The sequence below is a fragment of the Schistocerca serialis genome, chromosome 2 (genome assembly GCF_023864345.2).
Source record: "Schistocerca serialis cubense isolate TAMUIC-IGC-003099 chromosome 2, iqSchSeri2.2, whole genome shotgun sequence".
NCBI lineage: Eukaryota > Metazoa > Arthropoda > Insecta > Orthoptera > Acrididae > Schistocerca > Schistocerca serialis.
In genome coordinates this window covers 552,577,929-552,597,853 of record NC_064639.1, presented here as the reverse complement: position 1 = coordinate 552,597,853, position 19,925 = coordinate 552,577,929, and the positions used below count along the sequence as shown (strand labels likewise).

The following is a 19,925-nucleotide window of genomic DNA, read 5'->3' as shown; positions in this document are numbered from 1 at the left end:
CGGGATGGTTCCTCTGAAAGGGCACGGCCGACTTCCTTCCCCATCCTTCCCTATTCCGATGAGACCGATGACCATGCTGTCTGGTCTCCTTTCCCAAACCAACCAACCAATCAACAGAGCATGATGGCATATTTCCAATTGTCCACTGAGGGTAGATCCTGGTTTGTTCTTAATGGTTTTATTATTTCTACCTCTACCAAGATATTAAGTTATGCGAGATTTTCAAATTTTTAGAAATGCTGATAACAGATTGTCCTTCAGTACAGAGATGTGAACTTGGTGATGTTCTAGAGCCTGTCTTTTCAGTATGTTCTTTCAACTGTACCTCAAAGCTCCTTCCCATCTGCCTTGTGTATATTACTGGGCACAAATAGCAGAGTGCATGAGAGGGTGGTATTTCCATGTATTACTCCCAAGTTGTCAGTATATGCTATGCTGCAGGCTGAGCTGCAACATGCACTTTCTCTCACCTGCCCTTATGTAAGCATAATTTATTATTGGGGTTTTTTAAAATGGCTTCTCAGTTTCCCTTGAGCAATCATTATTTATCACCGGAAATCTTTTATAATTTGATTGACTTCTTAATTTTCTCAGCTTCTTCTTCTGAGTCCTTTCTGCAACTCAACCCCAGCATTTACTAGTCCTGGGGAAGAGTAGTTCTGAATCCTTTTTGACAGTGCTATCACAACTCTGTGTCCATTTTTTCAATGAAATGAAAATAAACAAAACAAAAAGTTTACATTCACAATCAGTTATATAAATATACAAAATTATCTGTAACATTAATTAGATGGTTACAAGATTTAAGGAATATCAACTATATTCATCAATTTAATACTATGGAATTTAAATTAAGTGAATGGAATTTATACTTAAGATCAAATGGACTCAAAACTAAATGAAATCAAGTAATCTCCAAAATTTAATTACTTTTAACATTACAAAAATCTGTTGTTAATTTCTGTCCAGATTCTTTAATTTTTTTCAATTAATTAGGTTCATTATTGACAAAAACATTTTCATACATAATTATCATTTGAAATGGTCAGTACAAAATACACTAATGATAAATCCACACGAGACAAGAGGTAAGCACATCAAGAGGTAAGCATATCCTGAAAATAAATTATGAAGTGGTAAATAATTGTTATTTCACTTTGCATACACAGAAATTGACAGAATACTAAAAATAGAAAGAAGAATAATTAGGACATGTATAAATAAATAGTATAAAATAAATGGACATTGGAGAATAGCATCAAATGAAACAGTATATAAGAAAATAGTACCAGTCATGAGCATGATCAGGAAGAAACACATCTCATTCTTTGGACATCTGATGAGAACTCCAGAAAACAGAATTAGTAAAAAAATAATACAAAAATTGTGGAGTAGCAAGAGCGACATTAAATGGATCACAGAAATTAAGGAAGATATAAAAGAACTCCAAATTACAGTAGATGACCTAAAAAGCAAGACAGAGAAAACCAGAATACTGCAAGACCCGCAAACCAGACAACAAATGAAAATCAATAAAAGGAGTACAGGAAGAGTGGTCTCAGATGAAGAAAGAAAGAAAATATCTGAAAGAATGAAGTAATATTGGGCAGAGAGAAGAGCAAACCACCTTTCATATAAGAATAGACTCTAATAATTATATTACCTAAATATCATATTAAGTTATTGTTGAGCCAAATTGTATCCCGGTGTAACAAGTTGTTTACAACTTTGTATTTTTGACTAGAGTGGTCCAATGAAGGCCATAAAATAAATAATAAAAAATAATAAATAAATAAAATTATTATTATTATTATTATTATTATTATTATTATTATTATTACTCATAAACCATTATTCTTCTTTACAGGTAATTCACAAGTTATTCAAAATATTATTTCACTATATATCACCTACCTTTCTTAGGTCTGACCTGAGTGACAGACAGCTGAACTAAATTCACTTTGATTTCGACATGGAACATCAGCAATATTCTCAAATCCTTACAAAAATGGCACTGAATTCATCATCTGAACCCTTTTTATATTCCAGCTGTACATACTTCTAATACTTTTACATGTCTACAGTTTTCTTTACACTGAGGTGATGAAGACATGGGATAGTGATACGTACATATATGTATGGTATTATGTAGTAAGGTAGAAATGGGCCATGTATTTGTTGAGCTTCCATTTGTGCTCTCGTGATTCACATGAAAGGTATTCAATGTGATTACGACCACATGATGGGAATTAACAGGCCTTCAATGAGGAATGGTAGATGGGTCCAGACGCATGGTAAGAGCTGAGGGTAGGATTCACATTTGATGCAGACATCAGCAAGCTATGGGCCCAACTTGTCAACAAGACATTGTGGAAGCTGGTGGTGGCTTCATAATGATAAGGGCTGTGTTTACATGAAATGGACTGGGTCCTTTGGTCCAAATGAACTGATCATTGATCATCTGCAGCCATTCATGGACTTCATGTTCCCAAACAATGATAGAATTTTTATGGATGACAATGCGCCATGTCACCAGGCCACAATGGTTCAGAACTGGTTTGAAGAACATTCTGGATAATTCAAGCGAATGATTTGGCCACCCATTGAACATGTTTGGGACATAACTGAGAGGTCAGAGAGTGCACAAAATCCTGCACCAACAACACTTTTCCAATTATGGATGGATATCAAGGCAGCATGGTTCAATACTTCTGCAGGGGACTTTCAACAACTTATTGCTTCCAGGCTATGTTCAGCTGCTGCAATACACTGGGTAGAATGAGGTCTGACATGATGTTAGGAGGTATCCCATAACTTCTGTCACCTCACTGTAGCTTTTTAATAATATTTTCTGACAAATTTTACATTCTTTCATAATGTTACTAACTCAAATTTAATTGTATTTGTATGTTAGAGACATTAATTATTTTATGCAAATTTTCATTGTTGCTGGATCCAAAGACAACAAAAAATGTTTTTCCCTTTCTTAAAAGACTGAAAGAAAAAAAGTTTTTATTTTTAAACTCCTTTAAATATTTTTTGCTTCAATACTCTTACTTATATATTTCTTTTACAATCTACATACATGCTAGTGGATGAAGACAATGAAACAAGAAGTAAAAAATGAATTCACACAGATGGGGAGGCACTATTCACCAAATAATGTATTCACAAAGGAGCAATGAATTCCCTGCCTACTTATTTGCTCAAAATATATTTGGACATTGTTCCCAAGCCTATTCTCCACCCTCTGGGTGAAATCAAGTGTTTACTGCTGTTCTACATATGAAACACAATACCATAAATGTCAAAACCATTGAAAATATTACAATTTACAATTACAATTTCACTGAACGCTGCTTCACATCAAAAGTTACCTTTTGCGCATTGCTTACTTTGATATCTACAAAGAAATATTATGACACTTTAATTAACACTGACAACATTCTCACTTTCTACCTGCATACATGTCAGGGGGAAAGAAATAAAGTAGAAGAAGAATGGGTAGCTTTGAGGGATGAAGTAGTGAAGGCAGCAGAGGATCAAGTAGGTAAAAAGACGAGGGCTAGTAGAAATCCTAGGGTGACAGAAGAAATACTGAATTTAATTGATGAAAGGAGAAAATATAAAAATGCAGTAAATGAAGCAGGCAAAAAGGAATACAAACATCTCAACAATGAGATCGACAGGAAGTGCAAAATGGCTAAGCAGGCATGGCTAGAGGACAAATGTAAGGATGTAGAGGCTAATCTCACTAGGGGTAAGATAGATACAGCCTACAGGAAAATGAAAGAGACCTTCAGAGAAAAGAGAACCACTTGTACGAATATCAAAAGCACAGATGGAAGCCCAGTTCTAAGCAAAGAAGGGAAAGCAGAAAGGTGGAAGGAGTATATAGAGGGTCTATACAAGGGCGATGTTCTTGAGGACAATATTATGGAAATGGAAGAGGATGTAGATGAAGATGAAATGGGAGATATAATACTGCGTCAAGAGTTTGACAGAGCACTGAAAGACTTGAGTCAAAACAAGGCCCCGGGAGTTGACAACATTCCATTACAACTACTGACAGCTTTGGGAGAGCAAGTCCTGATGAAACTCTACCATCTGGTGAGCAAGATGTATGAAACAGGTGAAATAACCTCAGACTTCAAGAAGAATATAATAATTCCAATCCCAAAGAAAGCAGGTGTTGACAAATGTGAAAATTACCGAACTATCAGTTTAATAAGTCAAGGCTGCAAAATACTAATGCGGATTCTTTACAGACGAATAGAAAAACTAGTAGAAGCCGACCTCGGGGAAGATCAGTTTGGATTCCGTAGAAATGTTGGGACACGTGAGGCAATACTGACCTTACGACTTATCTTAGAAGAAAGATTAAGGAAAAGCAAACCTACGTTTCTAGCATTTGTAGACTTAGAGAAAGCTTTTGACAATGTTGACTGTAATATGCTCTTTCAAATTCTGAAGGTGGCAGGGGTAAAATACAGGGAGCAAAAGCCTATTTACAGTTTGTACAGAAACCAGATGGCAGTTATAAGAGTCAAGGGACATGAAAGGGAAGCAGTGGTTGGGGAGGGAGTGAGATAGGGTTGTAGTCTCTCCCCGATATTATTCAATCTGTATATTCAGCAAGCAGTGAAGGAAACAAAAGAAAAATTCGGAGTAGGTGTTAAAATCAATGGAGAAGAAATAAAAACTTTGAGGTTCGCCGATGACATTGTAATTCTGTCAGAGACACCGAAGGACTTGGAAGAGCAGTTGAACGGAATGGACAGTGTCTTGAAAGGAGGGTATAAGATGAACATCAACAAAATCAAAACAAGGATAATGGAATGCAGTCGATTTAAGTCGGGTGATGCTGAAGGAATTAGATTAGGAAATGAGACACTTAAAGTAGTAAAGGAGTTTTGCTATTTGGGGAGCAAAATAACTGATTATGGTCGAAGTAGAGAGGATACAAAATGTAGACTGGCAATGGCAAGGAAAGCATTTCTGAATAAGAGAAATTTGTTAACATCAAGTATAGATTTAAGTGTCAGGAAGTCATTTCTGAAAGTATTTGTATGAAGTGTAGCCATGTATGGAAGTGAAACATGGAGATAAATAGTTTGGACAAAATGAGAATAGAAGCTTTTGAAATGTGGTGTTAACAGAAGAATGCTGAAGATTAGATGAGTAGATCACATAACTAATGAGGAAGTATTGAATAGGATTGGGGAGAAGAGAAGTTTGTGGCACAACTTGACTAGAAGAAGGGATCGGTTGGTAGGACATGTTCTGAAGCATCAAGGGATCACCAATTTAGTATTGTAGGGCAGCGTAGAGGATAAAAATCGTAGAGGGAGACCAAGAGATGAATACACTAAGCAGATTCAGAAGGATGTAGGTTGCAGTAGGTTCTGGGAGATGAAGAAGGTTGCACAGGATAGAGTAGCATGGAGAGCTGCATCAAACCAGTCTCAGGACTGAAGACCACAACAACAACAACAACAACAACAACATGTCAGTATCGGTTATTTGAATTTCATTTCCTTTAGTGACAGTTTCAAAACATTTCCATACTTTTTTATTCAGGCATTCTGTCACAGTGCCATCAACTACATTAAATGTTGTATTTAAAATTTGTATTTAAAATTACCTCCACGTCCTTTACCTCAGCAATATCTACTGTTCTGTTTGAGAGATCATTTCAGTACTATCATTATCAGAACATACTCAATTACCACTTCTGAGACAGCCTGACAAGAATCAACAACTTCCTTCTACTCATTATAATTGTTTTCAGTTTCCTTCTCTGTGTTCCATATCAGTGCTGAAAGCTAATATTTTGATTCCAAATTTTCTTTTGCATCTTGTATTTTGCTTTCTAAGCTACCTTGAACTGATTCTAGGTTATCACTTACAAACAATGAAATGAGTCCATTCTTTTAACCAATTCAGTTTTTACATCAGTCCTCATATTTGATTTTAAACTACTGATATAACTTTTGAGATCACTTCTACATCCCCCCCCCCCCCCCCCCCATCACTACGCAACTTACTTTTAAAATAACTGATGAATCTGTTTCATATTTGATCCAATGCTTATAAATCTTTCCTTATGTTACTAAATAGCTGCTCCTTGCATTTAGGAATTACGCGACGTCTACCCTCATGCACTGAATCTTACCTATATAGATCATACGAATATAATTAACATCACTCATTCTCAACACATATGTCCAAACTCTCTTATCACTCATTATGGCAATAGTTATTAGCCATGTAACAAAATAAACACTTTTACTTTAATTCTATCTGTGCTGACTGCTGTCTTTGATGTTTTTTTCTGAGTCAGCAAGCTGGTATGTTTACATCCAACAGGTTCTTCATGGACAGTTACAGCAATACATTAAATATGTTGGCAGTGATCTTCTCAGTTTTCCATTCATTGGTATCTTTCAAATATTGCACTGATATCCCTAGCTTTCCATTGGCTGGTATTTCTATGACTTGTGGGTGAAATAGTTGTCTACTAAACACTGAATCCCAATTTCTTCCCATCACTTCATTTCTCAGTTCATCTTCCAGTTTTTTTACAAGCTACTCTGTATAACATCCATTACTTTCACTGTCCCTATTGTTAGTTGCTCAGATGTTGTGAGTTCTTCTCACAATGCCTCTATTTCAATGTTTTCTCAGTCTGAGCAACAAATGTCAGCTTATTGACCTGGTTCTTCACCATTGGTACTTTCATTAGCTGTTGTTTTGAATCATCCTATTGCTATTAATGAACTTGACTGATATCTGTTAAAGAAAATATATAATACAGCAGCAAATCATTTTTGATCTCTTCAGATTTCCCTTTTTGATTATCAACTCTGAAATATGCAGGAGTCTTAATATTAAACACAGATCAGTAAATTACACTGATTAACAAGTAGTCACACAATTCACTGGAGGCAAACTAACATACTACATTCAAAACTCTGACAGACTGAGTGGGTTCACAGTTTAAACAGTCCAGTGCTAACTGACTTAGAAATACATGACATTTAAGTAAGGATTAACATACTAGTCATCATATCAATCACTGAACATGGATTGAGCAAATTAGTATGATAACTTCACGTTAAAATTGCCAAACACTCCAAACACTGTCCAACTGAGGATTGTACACCATACCTTTTCACAGATGAGCATAATATTGAAAATTATAGTTTTTTCAAATACAAGCTTCTTACATGTTAGTTAACATTATAAAAGACAGGATAATTTAAGCAAGTGGAGACCCAATAGGCAGTGAAGTAAGTTTGACCCAATAGGCTGTGAAGTAAGTCTTATTTGACTAAGATTGCTATAACTAGAAAGTGGAAAAAATAATATGTACTGTTTCATTGGGGTGATTTCAATGTACACAAGGGTTCCCAAAGCCTGCTAAAAACTTTTAAAAAAATGAAATTTTCTGTTGAAATAACTAACAAACTAACAAGTTATTTTAGTGAAAACTTGCATTCTTGGGCACAGAAAAATCAAGTATGGTACTGAATTTTGTAAAGAAGTGTATTTCAAGATTAAGACATTCTGAAACATGAAAATACTGAATGCATACAGTTTTTGAAAAATAAAGTTTTTGGAAAAAGTAATAAGTTTGTTCAAACGAAGGTAATGTGGGCTTTCAAATGTGCTATACCAATTTAGTGACTTACAACTATTTGATTATAGAAAATTTCACCTTCACGCAGTTTACATGTATAATACAAGGTACATTCGGAAATTATTTCCAGTTGAATATTTTTACAAGTATTGCTCAAATTGCAGGCATATTCTCTTGTAAGATGAACTGATCCAAGTACACCATGCAGATGCTAGATGACTCTTGTGAATATGTGTGTAGTGAAAGAACAGTGCTTGTTTGTTATTAAGTGGAGAAAACTGTGGGCAAAGATGGAAGGTGAAGGCTTTGCGTATTAGCCATCCGTCAACATCACAGCCTCTGGGAAACACTGAGATTGTGTTTCAATTGATTATGGCTGATAGGAATATAACTTTTGATGGACAGGAATGGCAGACAGGACTCAGCAGCACAACCCTGCAGTCCATTATTCACGACAATTTGGATATTAAAAGGTTGTGAGCACACTGAGTTCCAGGGGTCTTAACACAGGCACAGAAGGAGAAGAAGAGTTGAAGTCCGTCATCAACTATGGGAATTTAAGAATGACGGTCCATTTTTCTTTACATATCTTTGTTCTACAATACCCATAGTCGAAGACTGACTTCAACTAGGATTCATCAACAGTCACAGTTTGTTGACAAATCATAATGTCTGTGCCATACACCTGACAAGAAAATCCAGTCTATGGAAGGGAAACATGCTGGGAGTTCCCAACCTAAGAAACCTTGTGCTGCTCCACCTACAGGTATGCAGTTGATCTTGTTTTTTGGGACACTTGTGGCATATTGTTAATGGACTGGCTTTCACAAGAAACAACTGTCAACAGTATGGTATTCTACGACAATCTTACATGACTTACAAAGGAATAGTCCAGTCCAATATGACGAAATCCATTCTGAACTTTTTATGCAGGAAGAATACAAATAAAGAAATACACTGTCAAAATTTTAGCTGCTAAGACACACTGTAAGTATTTTTTTAAAAGTTGGTGAAGTTAATCATTTGTTATGTGAAGAACTGTTTATGACAGTTTGTATAGCCCTTCCTGCCTAGTGAGCAATCAGTTGTGACAAGAGAGCATAGTGCCACATTGTTTTAATACCAAGAGTGACATGAACGAATATGAAGCACCTAAACCATATAAAAACGTCACATATCATTAATATTGTGAATAAAAGGCAGTTTGTATTGATAGCTAAATTACTGCAGATGTAATTCTTACAAAGGTTACAAGCAGAGGAAAATAAATAATTTTAATTTATTTCAATGAAATATTTCTTATGTATACATTTTTATAACAGCTCCTGTGCACAGTTCTTATGATAATTTTTGAATAATATATATTTTAATAACAATGAAGCTGTTCCTTATTTACTTCTCATAGTCATCACAATACAGAAAAGTGTTATTTGAATGATGGAAACAAACATCATCCTTACACCTGGCATGTCTGACAAAAGAAAAATTAATGCTTTCAGGCACATCACACAAGTTACTAGTTTTACTTAGACAGAATTTTGGAGGAGTAAGAAATGGCCCTAGCTGTTGTTTGCAATGCAGAAAATGTGCTTATGCAAACAGATAATGCACAAATGACTGAAATTTAAGAATATTGTTCTCCTGATAAACCTCAAATGACATGGAATTATCAGAAATTATACAGTCTGATAGTTTCCTTTAAAATACTTTACACAGTGGAAAAAGTTCTTTATCAAGGATCACATTGGTTGTTCTGATTGGAATCTGAATTGTATCAAAAGTCTTTTCATCATCCACTTGAAAGACTAAGGTATCATTATGACCAGGCCAAGAGTCCAACAAAAGCAATGAACTGATTTCTGCAAGTGATTTAGAAACTATTTTGAATATTTATGTATGTATGGTATTCTCCAGTACGGCAGGTCTTGTCATGGGTTAAGCCACTTCCACTTTTGTCTGTCCATAGCCAGATTTTTCATTTCTGAATATTTGCATCCTTTGATATTTTCCAGCATTTGATATCTTCATCTTCCTCTTCCCCCTTTTCCCTCCACCATTCCTTGTATTCTTTCGTTCAATAAACAGTCCCTCCTCAAACAATGTCCAATCCAGTTCCATTTTCTCTTTCTGATGACTTTCAGCATGTTTCTTTCTTCTCCAACTCTTCTTAATACTTCCTCATTCCTTACTTTGTCTTCCCACTTCACTTTTTCCATTCTTCTCCATATCCACAACTCTAGTGCCTCCAATCTTCTTTCATCTTTCTTCCTCAATGTCCAGGTCTCTGTACCATATAGTGCAACACTCCAGATGTAGCATTTGGCAAGTCTTTTCCTCAGATCTTCGTTTAGTGGTCCACAAAGTAATTTCTGTTTCATCTTGAGTCCTTCTTTCACCATTGCAATTCTTTTCCTAATTGCTGTTGAGCAATACATATCATCCATTATTACACTTCCCAAGTAACCGAAGTTATTCGCTTGCTTTATTTCCTCTCCCCCAATTTTCATGTGGCATTTTCTCCCCTATCCTCCATTTACCATGCTTTTTGTTTTCTTCTTGTTAATCTTAATTCTATATTCTTCTAATTTTGTGTTTAGATCATCTAACATTTGTTCCATCTCTCTTGCACTCTCTGCCATCACAACCATGTTGCCTGCAAATCTTATACAATCCACTCTCTGACCCCTATACAAACTCCTCTCCTTTCATCAAAACTTCCACTAATAATTTCCTCCAGATATATAATGAACAGTGTTGGTGATAAACAACAACCTTGTCTTACACCTCTTCCCAGTTCAATTTCTTCACTCATCGCACCTCTATTCTTACTCTTGCTCTCTGGTTCAAATACAAATTTCTAATTAGTTGTCTATCCCTCCAGTCAACTCGATGTTTCCTTAAGATTTACATCAATTTGTCCCATCTGACACAGTGAAAAGCCTTCTCAAGATCAATGAACACAACATACACCTTCCTTTTCTTCTCCATGTACCTCTCCCCTATCACTCTCAGTAGTCCAATGGCATCTCTAGTTCCCACTCCTTGCCTGAAACCAAATTGTTCCTCTCTTATTACGCAATTCAGCTTTCCATATAGCCTTCTTTTAAGCGTCCTCAGGAAGACTTTGGCTGCATGCGATATCAGGCTCACTGCTCTATGTTCCTCACACTTTTTGCTGTTGTCTTTTTCTTTTCTATAGGTATTAAGATACTTTCTGTAAAGTCCTTTGGCCATTTTCCTGTCATATATATTTGATTACACAATTCAATCAACTCCCTTTTCCCTTCTTTCTCCAATGACTTTAACAGTTCCGCAGGAATCTCATCAATTCCTATTGCCTTTCCGTTTTTCATCTCCTTCATAGATTATTCAATCTTACTAGTTAGTATTGCATTTCCTTTGTCATCATCTGCAACTTTATCTTCTTCTTCTATCCCAAGGTCTTCTTCACTTGGTCGGCAGTCTGCAGTATATAGCCATCCTATATATTCTTCCCATCTTCTCATTATTTCTTGGGGTTCACTCACCGTTTTACCATATACTGCCTCTACTTCCTTTAGTCCATTGTTGTTTCTCTATTCCCTGAATGTCAAATCCATTGCTTCTTTGTACATCAAATTATATTTTCCTTCTTTCTCTAATTTCTCTATCTTTTCACACTTTACTCTCAGCCATTTCTCCTTTGGTTTTTCTGTCTCCCTTCTTAATTCATTATTTAACTTCCTGTAGTTTCACTTCCCTTCTTCTGTGTTTACAGTTTTCCGTTTCCTGCGATCATCCATCTTGGTTATCACATCTGGTGTTACCCATTCTTTCTTTACTTTTTTCCTCTCCTTGACTCCAAGTGTTTCCTTAGCTGCCTTTTTGATCCGTTTCCAGTACTTTAATCATGATTTCACAATATGAATTCTCTAATTTTTCACAATTGCCTTTGTCTTTCAGTTTCTCAAAGTTAATGTGCTCTCTCTTCTGTCCTTTCCAGGTTCTTTTCAGTTTAACTAGAACCTCAGCTATTACTAATGTAAGATCTGAATAAATATCTGCCCCTGGATAGCTTTAGGCAATTTTGATATCTTTGTTGTATCGTTATGTAATCAATTTGATATCTTTTGTTATCAAATCAAGATATCAAAGTACACCGTCATCTTTTGTGGTTATCAAATAGAGTATTTCCAACTACCATGAAATTTTCATTGCAGTATTCCAACAATCTTTGCCCCCTCTCATTTTTTTCTCCCAGTCCAAATCTTTCCAGAGCTTTTCCCTCTGGGCCTTCCCCAACTAGGGCATCACCCATTACAACAATACATGCATTTCTTTTCTCTCTCTCTCTCTGCTAAGTTTTCTATCGTCTCATAACATTCTTCTACCTCTTCATCTGAATGATTACTTGTTGGCATCTAGATGTGGATGGTAACTAAGTCTTTCTTTTTCCCTTTCAGTCTCATCATCATTAATTTCCCACTAACATATTCAACCTTGATAACCTTGTCTTTCAGTCTTTTACCTATCAAAATTCCAACCCCATACATTCCATTTTTATCTTCACCTGAATAGTGTAATTGGAAGTCGTCACTTTCTAGTCCTCCACAACCACCCCATCTCACCTCACACATTCCAAGTACATCCAATTTGTTTCTTGTCATTTCATGTTTGGTGTCTTCAGATTTCCCTTCCTGGAGAAGGGTTAAAACATTCCAAGTCCCAATCCTCGATAAGTCTTCCTTCTTCTCCTCCTTCCTTCCTTTTCCATTTGCCCTAATCTCTGGAGTCTTTGTTGTATTCCCCTCCCAGAGATCCGACTGAGGGGAAGCTTTACCTCCAGAATATTGTACAGAGAGGTCCATCCCATGAACATATAGGGAAGTAATTCCAGTGGTGGTTTCCCATTGCCTTCCACTGTCCTCCACATCCTGTCGGCTCGCTGACCCAGTTTCCCGCTGGAGTTGGTTACCCAACCTTCCACTGGGTTGCTCAGCTTAACAGGGGCACCACGTGTAGGTAGGATTATGGAGAATTGAGGTAAGAGAGGCTAAGAGAACTCTCTTGTTGAGTTTTTGTATTCGCATCTCATCCCCAGTGGCAAGGTTGTAGCAGCAACTCCCCCAAGTAATCTCTCAGATTTGAATAAGATGTTAAAAATTATTCTTTCTTATTTTTCCAGATTTTGATAAGCTGACTATAAATTTTTTTTAATAAACAGTCCTTTTCTAAATTTTTAGTCTTAATATGCTTTAAGGTCCCTGAAGACAGATATAAAAGTGCAGAAATAGTAATTCATTCATACGTACCACTGTCATTGTTGTATATGAATGAGTCTTAGCACTCATTGACTGCACAACAGACTCTGTCTTCTTTCACCTCGAAATGATAAAGTGCAGTTTGCTCACAGTTCTTTCATGAAATCTGATCAATCAGCATTTGACACAGCAGATGTGGTGTTAACAGCAAACTATGTTTTCATGTCAGCTATGAATTTATGCCATCTCTCCTATACTTTTACGTGTTTTGTGACTTCCTATAACGCATTATTTCTTGAAACTGCCTAACCAGGTCAAAGAAGATTTGAAATCAGCAAAGTTCATCTCAATCATGATTTGGAGAGCGCATTCTCATGATATCCATTGGTAATGCTGCACTCCCTCTCACAAGTAGCTATACATGGTTCATATCCCAAGAAAATTCCTCTAAAGAACTGTAAAGAACTGTTGTTCGTATTATTTATTCAAGTTTATACGATTATATTGATTATTAATTGAGGATAATGGTATATTTTGGCCACTGTGTACAGTAAATCTTTTGGGTGGTTTTTTATTTCACAGTTTTTTTGAGTTTCACTTTGACATGTGTTTACTACTTCATGGAGGTCTTTCTTCCATTTATGCGGTTCACAGTCAGATTATGTAAAGCAAAACCATGTTTGCACACTGCTCAATATTAAGTGTTAAACATAATGAATATTAATTCACTTCTGCCTCCATTGTTAACATTAATGCTAACACAAAAGCAACTGGTAATATTATAGATATAAATGAGTTGCAAATTTGAGTGAACAGAACCTGCAGACAATTGTTTCAGAGAAACTGTCAACAAAAACTGAAATTCCTTTTACAAATTACTGAGAGATCCCATATACATTGACTCATTTTCATTATAAATAAAGTACAAAAACTACCACAGTAAATCATTTCTGAACACCCCTCATAAATCACAAATATCTCCCTAGAAAAAATATTTCAAGGTGAACTAATTATAATGTTATCAGGGGTAACTGAGAAACTACGGTAAGTTTTGAACATCCCTGTTTGAACAAGAAACTGGATACATATACAGATAACAAAATGAAATCAAACAAAGGAAAAAATATAATATTAATATCAGCAGTAGCACAAGAATAAGTAGTGGAAAGTCAAGGATGGAATAACAACAATATTATGAAAAGGACACACTTTACCCACTATACACAGGAGATTCTAAGTTGCTGACAGGGACAATGAAAAGACTGCTATCCATTTGTGTTACATTTAAGCTTAAACATATAGCAGTCTTTTCATTGTGCCTGTCTGTGATTCAGCGTCTCCACTATATGGTGAGTGGCAATCTATCCATTTCATAATACTATTCTCAGAGCAAGTAGATTTACAATAGAAGCAAACTACAGCAGAACGTGTGTGGAGCACCATCATTTTTTGGTCTAGCCTCCCACCTATGACAATCCTTCTTGTATGATATTTGTATGATTTTGAAGAGAAGAAAGACAGCACACCATTCCAATTAACGATTTAAAACTTGGTGCGCTGGCCATCTGGAATTTTTAGGTGGTTTTCCACACTTGTTTAGGCAAATGCTGAACTGGTTCCAGTCTCTAACTGAGAAAATACAATGCACAAAGAGTTAAAACATAGTAGTATACAGGAAGAAGTTCACATGTTTTCCAGGTGGACGGTGCATATGACTTTTGTCCCTTAAGTTAACTGACAACAGTAGTGACAGAAAGACAATAGGTGAGGCTACTTGATATTGTATCGTGTGTGCTACCTATGTTTGCCTAAAAGGGAAAAGGAGTTTGAGGAAAGAAACTGTAAATGGATAACATAAAAATTATTCTTTTATTTTTATATTGTGTTTCACTTTCTGTGTACCTTTGCACTCTAAAAAAATTATTCACATTCACAAAGAAGCTTATTTATCTTTACCTTTTCCCTCATACACTATAACCTCTGATGTCAGAACAGAACTAGGCTTCTGTAATTATTACTTCTCTGTTAATTTAACCTAAGGTATTATTTTCCCTTACTATTGTGTGTTTCATGTCAATGTATTGTCTCAAGGCTGTGTGTGCTGTCATATCTCTTTCAGCACTTTACTGGACCTGTACATTCCCATTTTCAATGAAGAAAGCTACCGTTTTTAGATCTTGGGATTTACACTGCTGGTAGTCCACCCTCCTTAATTACTTTCTGTAATTATAGCTGCAGATATTTTAGTAAGTTGAATATAGCTCACTGCTCTAATTTTTATTTTTGGTTGTTGTTGTTGTTGTGGTCTTCAGTCCTGAGACTGGTTTGATGCAGCTCTCCATGCTACCCTATCCTGTGCAAGTTTCTGCATCTCCCAGTACCTACTGCAACCTACATCCTACTGAATCTGCTTAGTGTACTCATCTCTTGGTCTCCCTCTACGATTTTTATTCTCCACGCTGCCCTCCAGTACTAAATAGGTGATCCCTTGATGCCTCAGAACATGTCCTACCAAACGGTCCCTTCTTCTCGTCAAGTTGTGCCACAAACTCCTCTTCTCCCCAATTCTATTCAATACCTCCTCATTAGTTACGTGATCTACCCATCTAATCTTCAGCATTCTTCTGTAGCACCACATTTCGAAAGCTTCTATTCTCTTCCTGTCCAAACAATTTATCATCCATGTTTCACTTCCATACATGGCTACACTCCAAACAAATACTTTCAGAAACGACTTCCTAACACTTAAATCTATACTCGATGTTAACAAATTTCTCTTCTTCAGAAACGCTTTCCTTGCCATTGACGGTCTACATTTTATATCTTCTCTACTTCAACCATCATCAGTTATTTTGCTCCCCAAATAGCAAAACTCCTTTACTACTTTAAGCGTCACATTTTTTAATCTAATTCCCTCAGCATCACTCGACTTAATTTGACTACATTCCATTATCCTCGTTTTGCTTTTGTTGATGTTCATCTTATATCCTCTTTTGAAGACACTGTCCATTCCGTTCAACTGCTCTTCCAAGTCCTTTGCTGTCTCTGACAGTATTACAATGTCATCAGCGAACCTCAAAGTTTTTGTTTCTTCTCCATGGATTTTAACACCTACTCCAAATTTTTCTTTTGTTTCCTTTACTGCTTGCTCAATATACAGATTGAATAACATTGGGGAGAGGCTACAACCCTGTCTCACTCCCTTCCCAACCACTGCTTCCCTTTCATGCCCCTCGACTCTTATAACTGCCATCTGGTTTCTGTACAAATTGTAAATAGCCTTTCGTTCCCTGTATTTTACCCCTGCCACCTTTAGAATTTGAAAGAGAATATTCCAGTCAACATTGTCAAAAGCTTTCTCTAAGTCTAAAAATGCTAAAAATGTAGGTTTGCCTTACCTTAATCTTCCTTCTAAGATAAGTCGTAAGGTCAGTATTGCCTCACGTGTTCCAATATTTCTACGGAATCCAAACTGATCTTCCCCAAGGTTGGCTTCTACTAGTTTTTCCATTTGTCTGTAAAGAATTCGTGTTAGTATTTTGCAGCTGTGACTTATTAAACAGATAGTTCAGTAATTTTCACATCTATCAACACCTGCTTTCTTTGGGATTAGAATTATTATATTCTTCTTGAAGTCTGAGGGTACTTCGCCTGTCTCATGCATCTTGCTCACCAGATGGTAGAGTTTTGTCAGGACTGGCTCTCCCAAGGCCGTCAGTAGTTCTAATGGAATGTTGTCTACTCCCGGGGCCTTGTTTCGGATTGGTCTTTCAGTGCTCTGTCAAACTCTTCACGCAGTATCGTATCTCCCATTTCATCTTCATCTACATTCTCTTCCATTTCTATAATGTTGTCCTCAAGTACATCGCCCTTGTATAGACCCTCTATATACTCCTTCCACCTTTCTGTTTTCGCTTCTTTGGTTAGGACTGGGTTTCCATCTGAGCTCTTGATATTCATACAAGTGGTTCTCTTTTCTCCAAAGGTCTCTTCAATTTTACTTTAGGCAGTATCTACCTTACCCCTAGTGAGATAAGCCTCTACATCCTTACATTTGTCCTCTAGCCATGCCTGCTTAGCCATTCTGCACTTCCTGTCGATCTCATTTTTGAGACGTTTGTATTCCTTTTTGCCTGCTTCATTTACTGCGTTTTTGTTTCCTCCTTTCATCAATTAAATTCAATATTTCTTCTGTTACCCAAGGATTTCTACTAGCCCTCGTCTTTTTCCTACTTGATCCTCTGCTGCTTTCACTACTTCATCCCTCAGAGCTACCCATTCTTCTTCTACTGTACTTCTTTCCTCCACTGCCGTCAATTGTTCCCTTATGCTCTCCCTGAATCTCTGCACAACCTCTGGTTTAGTCAGTTTATCCTGGTCCCATCTCCTTAAATTCCCAACTTTTTGCAGTTTCTTCAATTTTAATCTGCAGTTCATAACCAATAGATTGTGGTCAGAGTCCACATCTGCCCCTGGAAATGTCTTACAATTTAAAACCTGGTTCCTAAATCACTGCCTTACCATTATATAATCTATCTGATACCTTTTAGTATCTCCGGGATTCTTCCACGTATATAACCTTCTTTCATGATTCTTGAACCACGTGTTAGCTATGATTAGGTTATGCTATGTGCAAAATTCTAACAGACGGCTTCCTCTTTCATTTCTTACCCCCAATCCATATTCACCTACTATGTTTCCTTGTCTCCCTTTTCCTACACTCAAATTCCAGTCACCCATGACTATTAAATTTTTGTCTCCCTGCACTATCTGAATAATTTCTTTTATCTCATCATACATTTCATCAATTTCTTCATCATCTGCAGAGCTAGTTGGCATATAAACTTGTACTACTGTAGCAGGCGTGGGCTTCGTGTCTATCTTGGCCATAATAATGCATTCACTATACTGTTTGTTGTAGCTTACCCGCACTCCTATTTTTTTATTCATTATTAAACCTACTCCTGCATTACCCCTATTTGATTTTGTATTTATAACCCTGTATTCACCTGACCAAAAGTCTTGTTCCTACTGCCACTGAACTTCGCTAATTCCCACTATATCTAACTTTAACCTATCCATTTCCCTTTTTAAATTTTCTAACCTACCTACTCGATTAAGGGATCTGACATTCCACGCTCCGATCCACAGAATGCCAGTTTTCTTTCTCCTGATAACAACGCAATCTTGAGTAGTCCCCTCCCGGAGATCCGAATGGGGGTCTATTCTACATCCGGAATATTTTACCCAAGAGGACGCCATCATCATTTAACCACACAGTAAAGCTGCATGCCCTCAGGAAAAATTACGGCTGTAGTTTCCCCTTGATTTCAGCCATTCGCGGTACCAGCACAGCAAGGCCATTTTGGTTATTGTTACAAGGCCAGATCAGTCAATCATCCAGACTGTTGCCCCTGCAACTACTGAAAAGGCTGCTGCCCCTCTTCAGGAACCACACATTTGTCTGGCCTCTCAACAGATACCCCTCCGTTGTGGTTGCACCTACGGTACGGCCATCTGTATCGCTGAGGCATGCAAGCCTCCCCACCAGTGGCAAGGTCCACGGTTCATGGGGGGAAGTTATTTTTGGTATTAATATACAAATTAAGTGTGTACGAATTTAACAAGCAACAATTTCAGTTAGGTGTATGTGATGCTTTCAGAGATATATTCAAATAATAATAATAATGAAAATAAAATTCATTTATGTCACTTAAGTAGTGTGAACTTACTGTTGTGCCAGTATTGTAGACCACAAAACAACCAGCTCTGTAAGTACTCTTTGCCTCTCCCTCATTTAGACACATTTCTCCAATCAATGCTGATTGCTGGTTACCTAAAATCTAATTCATAAAATTTCACTTATAATTACATAGGAACTTTAAAACATGGAACAAATTAATGTACTTTACTATTCCAATTGCAGTGTTTGCAACTAAACAGTTTTACAATCACAATGTAAATATGTTTTATTTTACAATAGTGTAGCCTTATAAATGTGCCTGTTCAGTTTATTTCACAGTTTCTACTCTGATGAAAGATAATTCACCAATACAATATATATTAGGAACCACAGTTGCAAAATGTAAAAGAATAACACTTAAATAGCCTCATGAGTTACACAGGAGAATACACGCAGAAAGAAATTAAAGAACGAGTAGAATACTCAAAAACTGAAAGTCACGAAATAATCTTCAAACAAATTCAAAGCAAATAGTGATACTCCATATAGCACTTCTTTGACAGTCCTGAGAAAGGAACAGTGACGAGAATGATGACATTAAGAAGCACTGGAAAGGCTGTTCACATTTAATACTCTACATCACATAACATTTTGGTTATTATCATGGAGCATTATCCTCTCTTTATCACCACTCCTTCACAAATATGGTGGTGTAAGATAACACAAGCAAGAGACATTTTAAGAGATTATGAGTTAAAATTCTGCATTAGCCATGTTCCTTTTACCTCCTCAAATCACTCCACACAAATGGTGGAAGGGTTTCTACATAAGATTTTCTCGAAAAATAAAAGGATAGAAAGATAAAAATTCTTGTCAAATCAAAACTCTGTCCCATAACTGGACTTGAACTCAGATGTTCCAAATTTAAATTAGAGTGTTGCTCTAAAGATTCCAATATTTTGTTTCTCTATTACTATTCTGGCAGCAATATTCCAGACCTCAGTTTTCAGCTTTACATATTTGCTACCTTTGTCTTCCACCCAAGGAAGCTTGCCTTTTGTAAAATTATCTATGGTTTTTGTCATCAAAGAGAGACATACTGCTTATATAAGCACTCTTGAGTCCTATGCACTATGTATCTAAGAACAATGGTCTATACACACCAGGAAGGTCCTCGTGCTAAAAGCTTTTCTGGAAAAGATGTTTCCACTGACTCCCAGATCATGATTAGAAACACCATAGAGTTTGAGGCCTGAGATGGTGGATCATCACAGTCACTAAGCTGGGGCAGCAGATGTTGGAACGTTGGTTGTGAAGGTAGAACCCATTTTGGTAATGATACAAAAATCTGCTGTTCTCA

At 36.6% G+C, this 19,925-nt stretch overlaps 1 protein-coding gene across 1 annotated transcript in view; it reads right to left on the bottom strand.

Moving 5' to 3' along the window:
• The window catches only part of LOC126456202 (glycerol kinase-like), a 213,854-nt gene that overhangs the window by 82,344 nt on the left and 111,585 nt on the right, over window positions 1-19,925 (bottom strand). Inside the window, exon 7 of the mRNA XM_050091956.1 lies at window positions 18,615-18,725. Within this exon, the coding sequence (XP_049947913.1) occupies window positions 18,615-18,725 (111 nt within the window). The remainder of the gene's footprint in view (window positions 1-18,614; window positions 18,726-19,925) is intronic.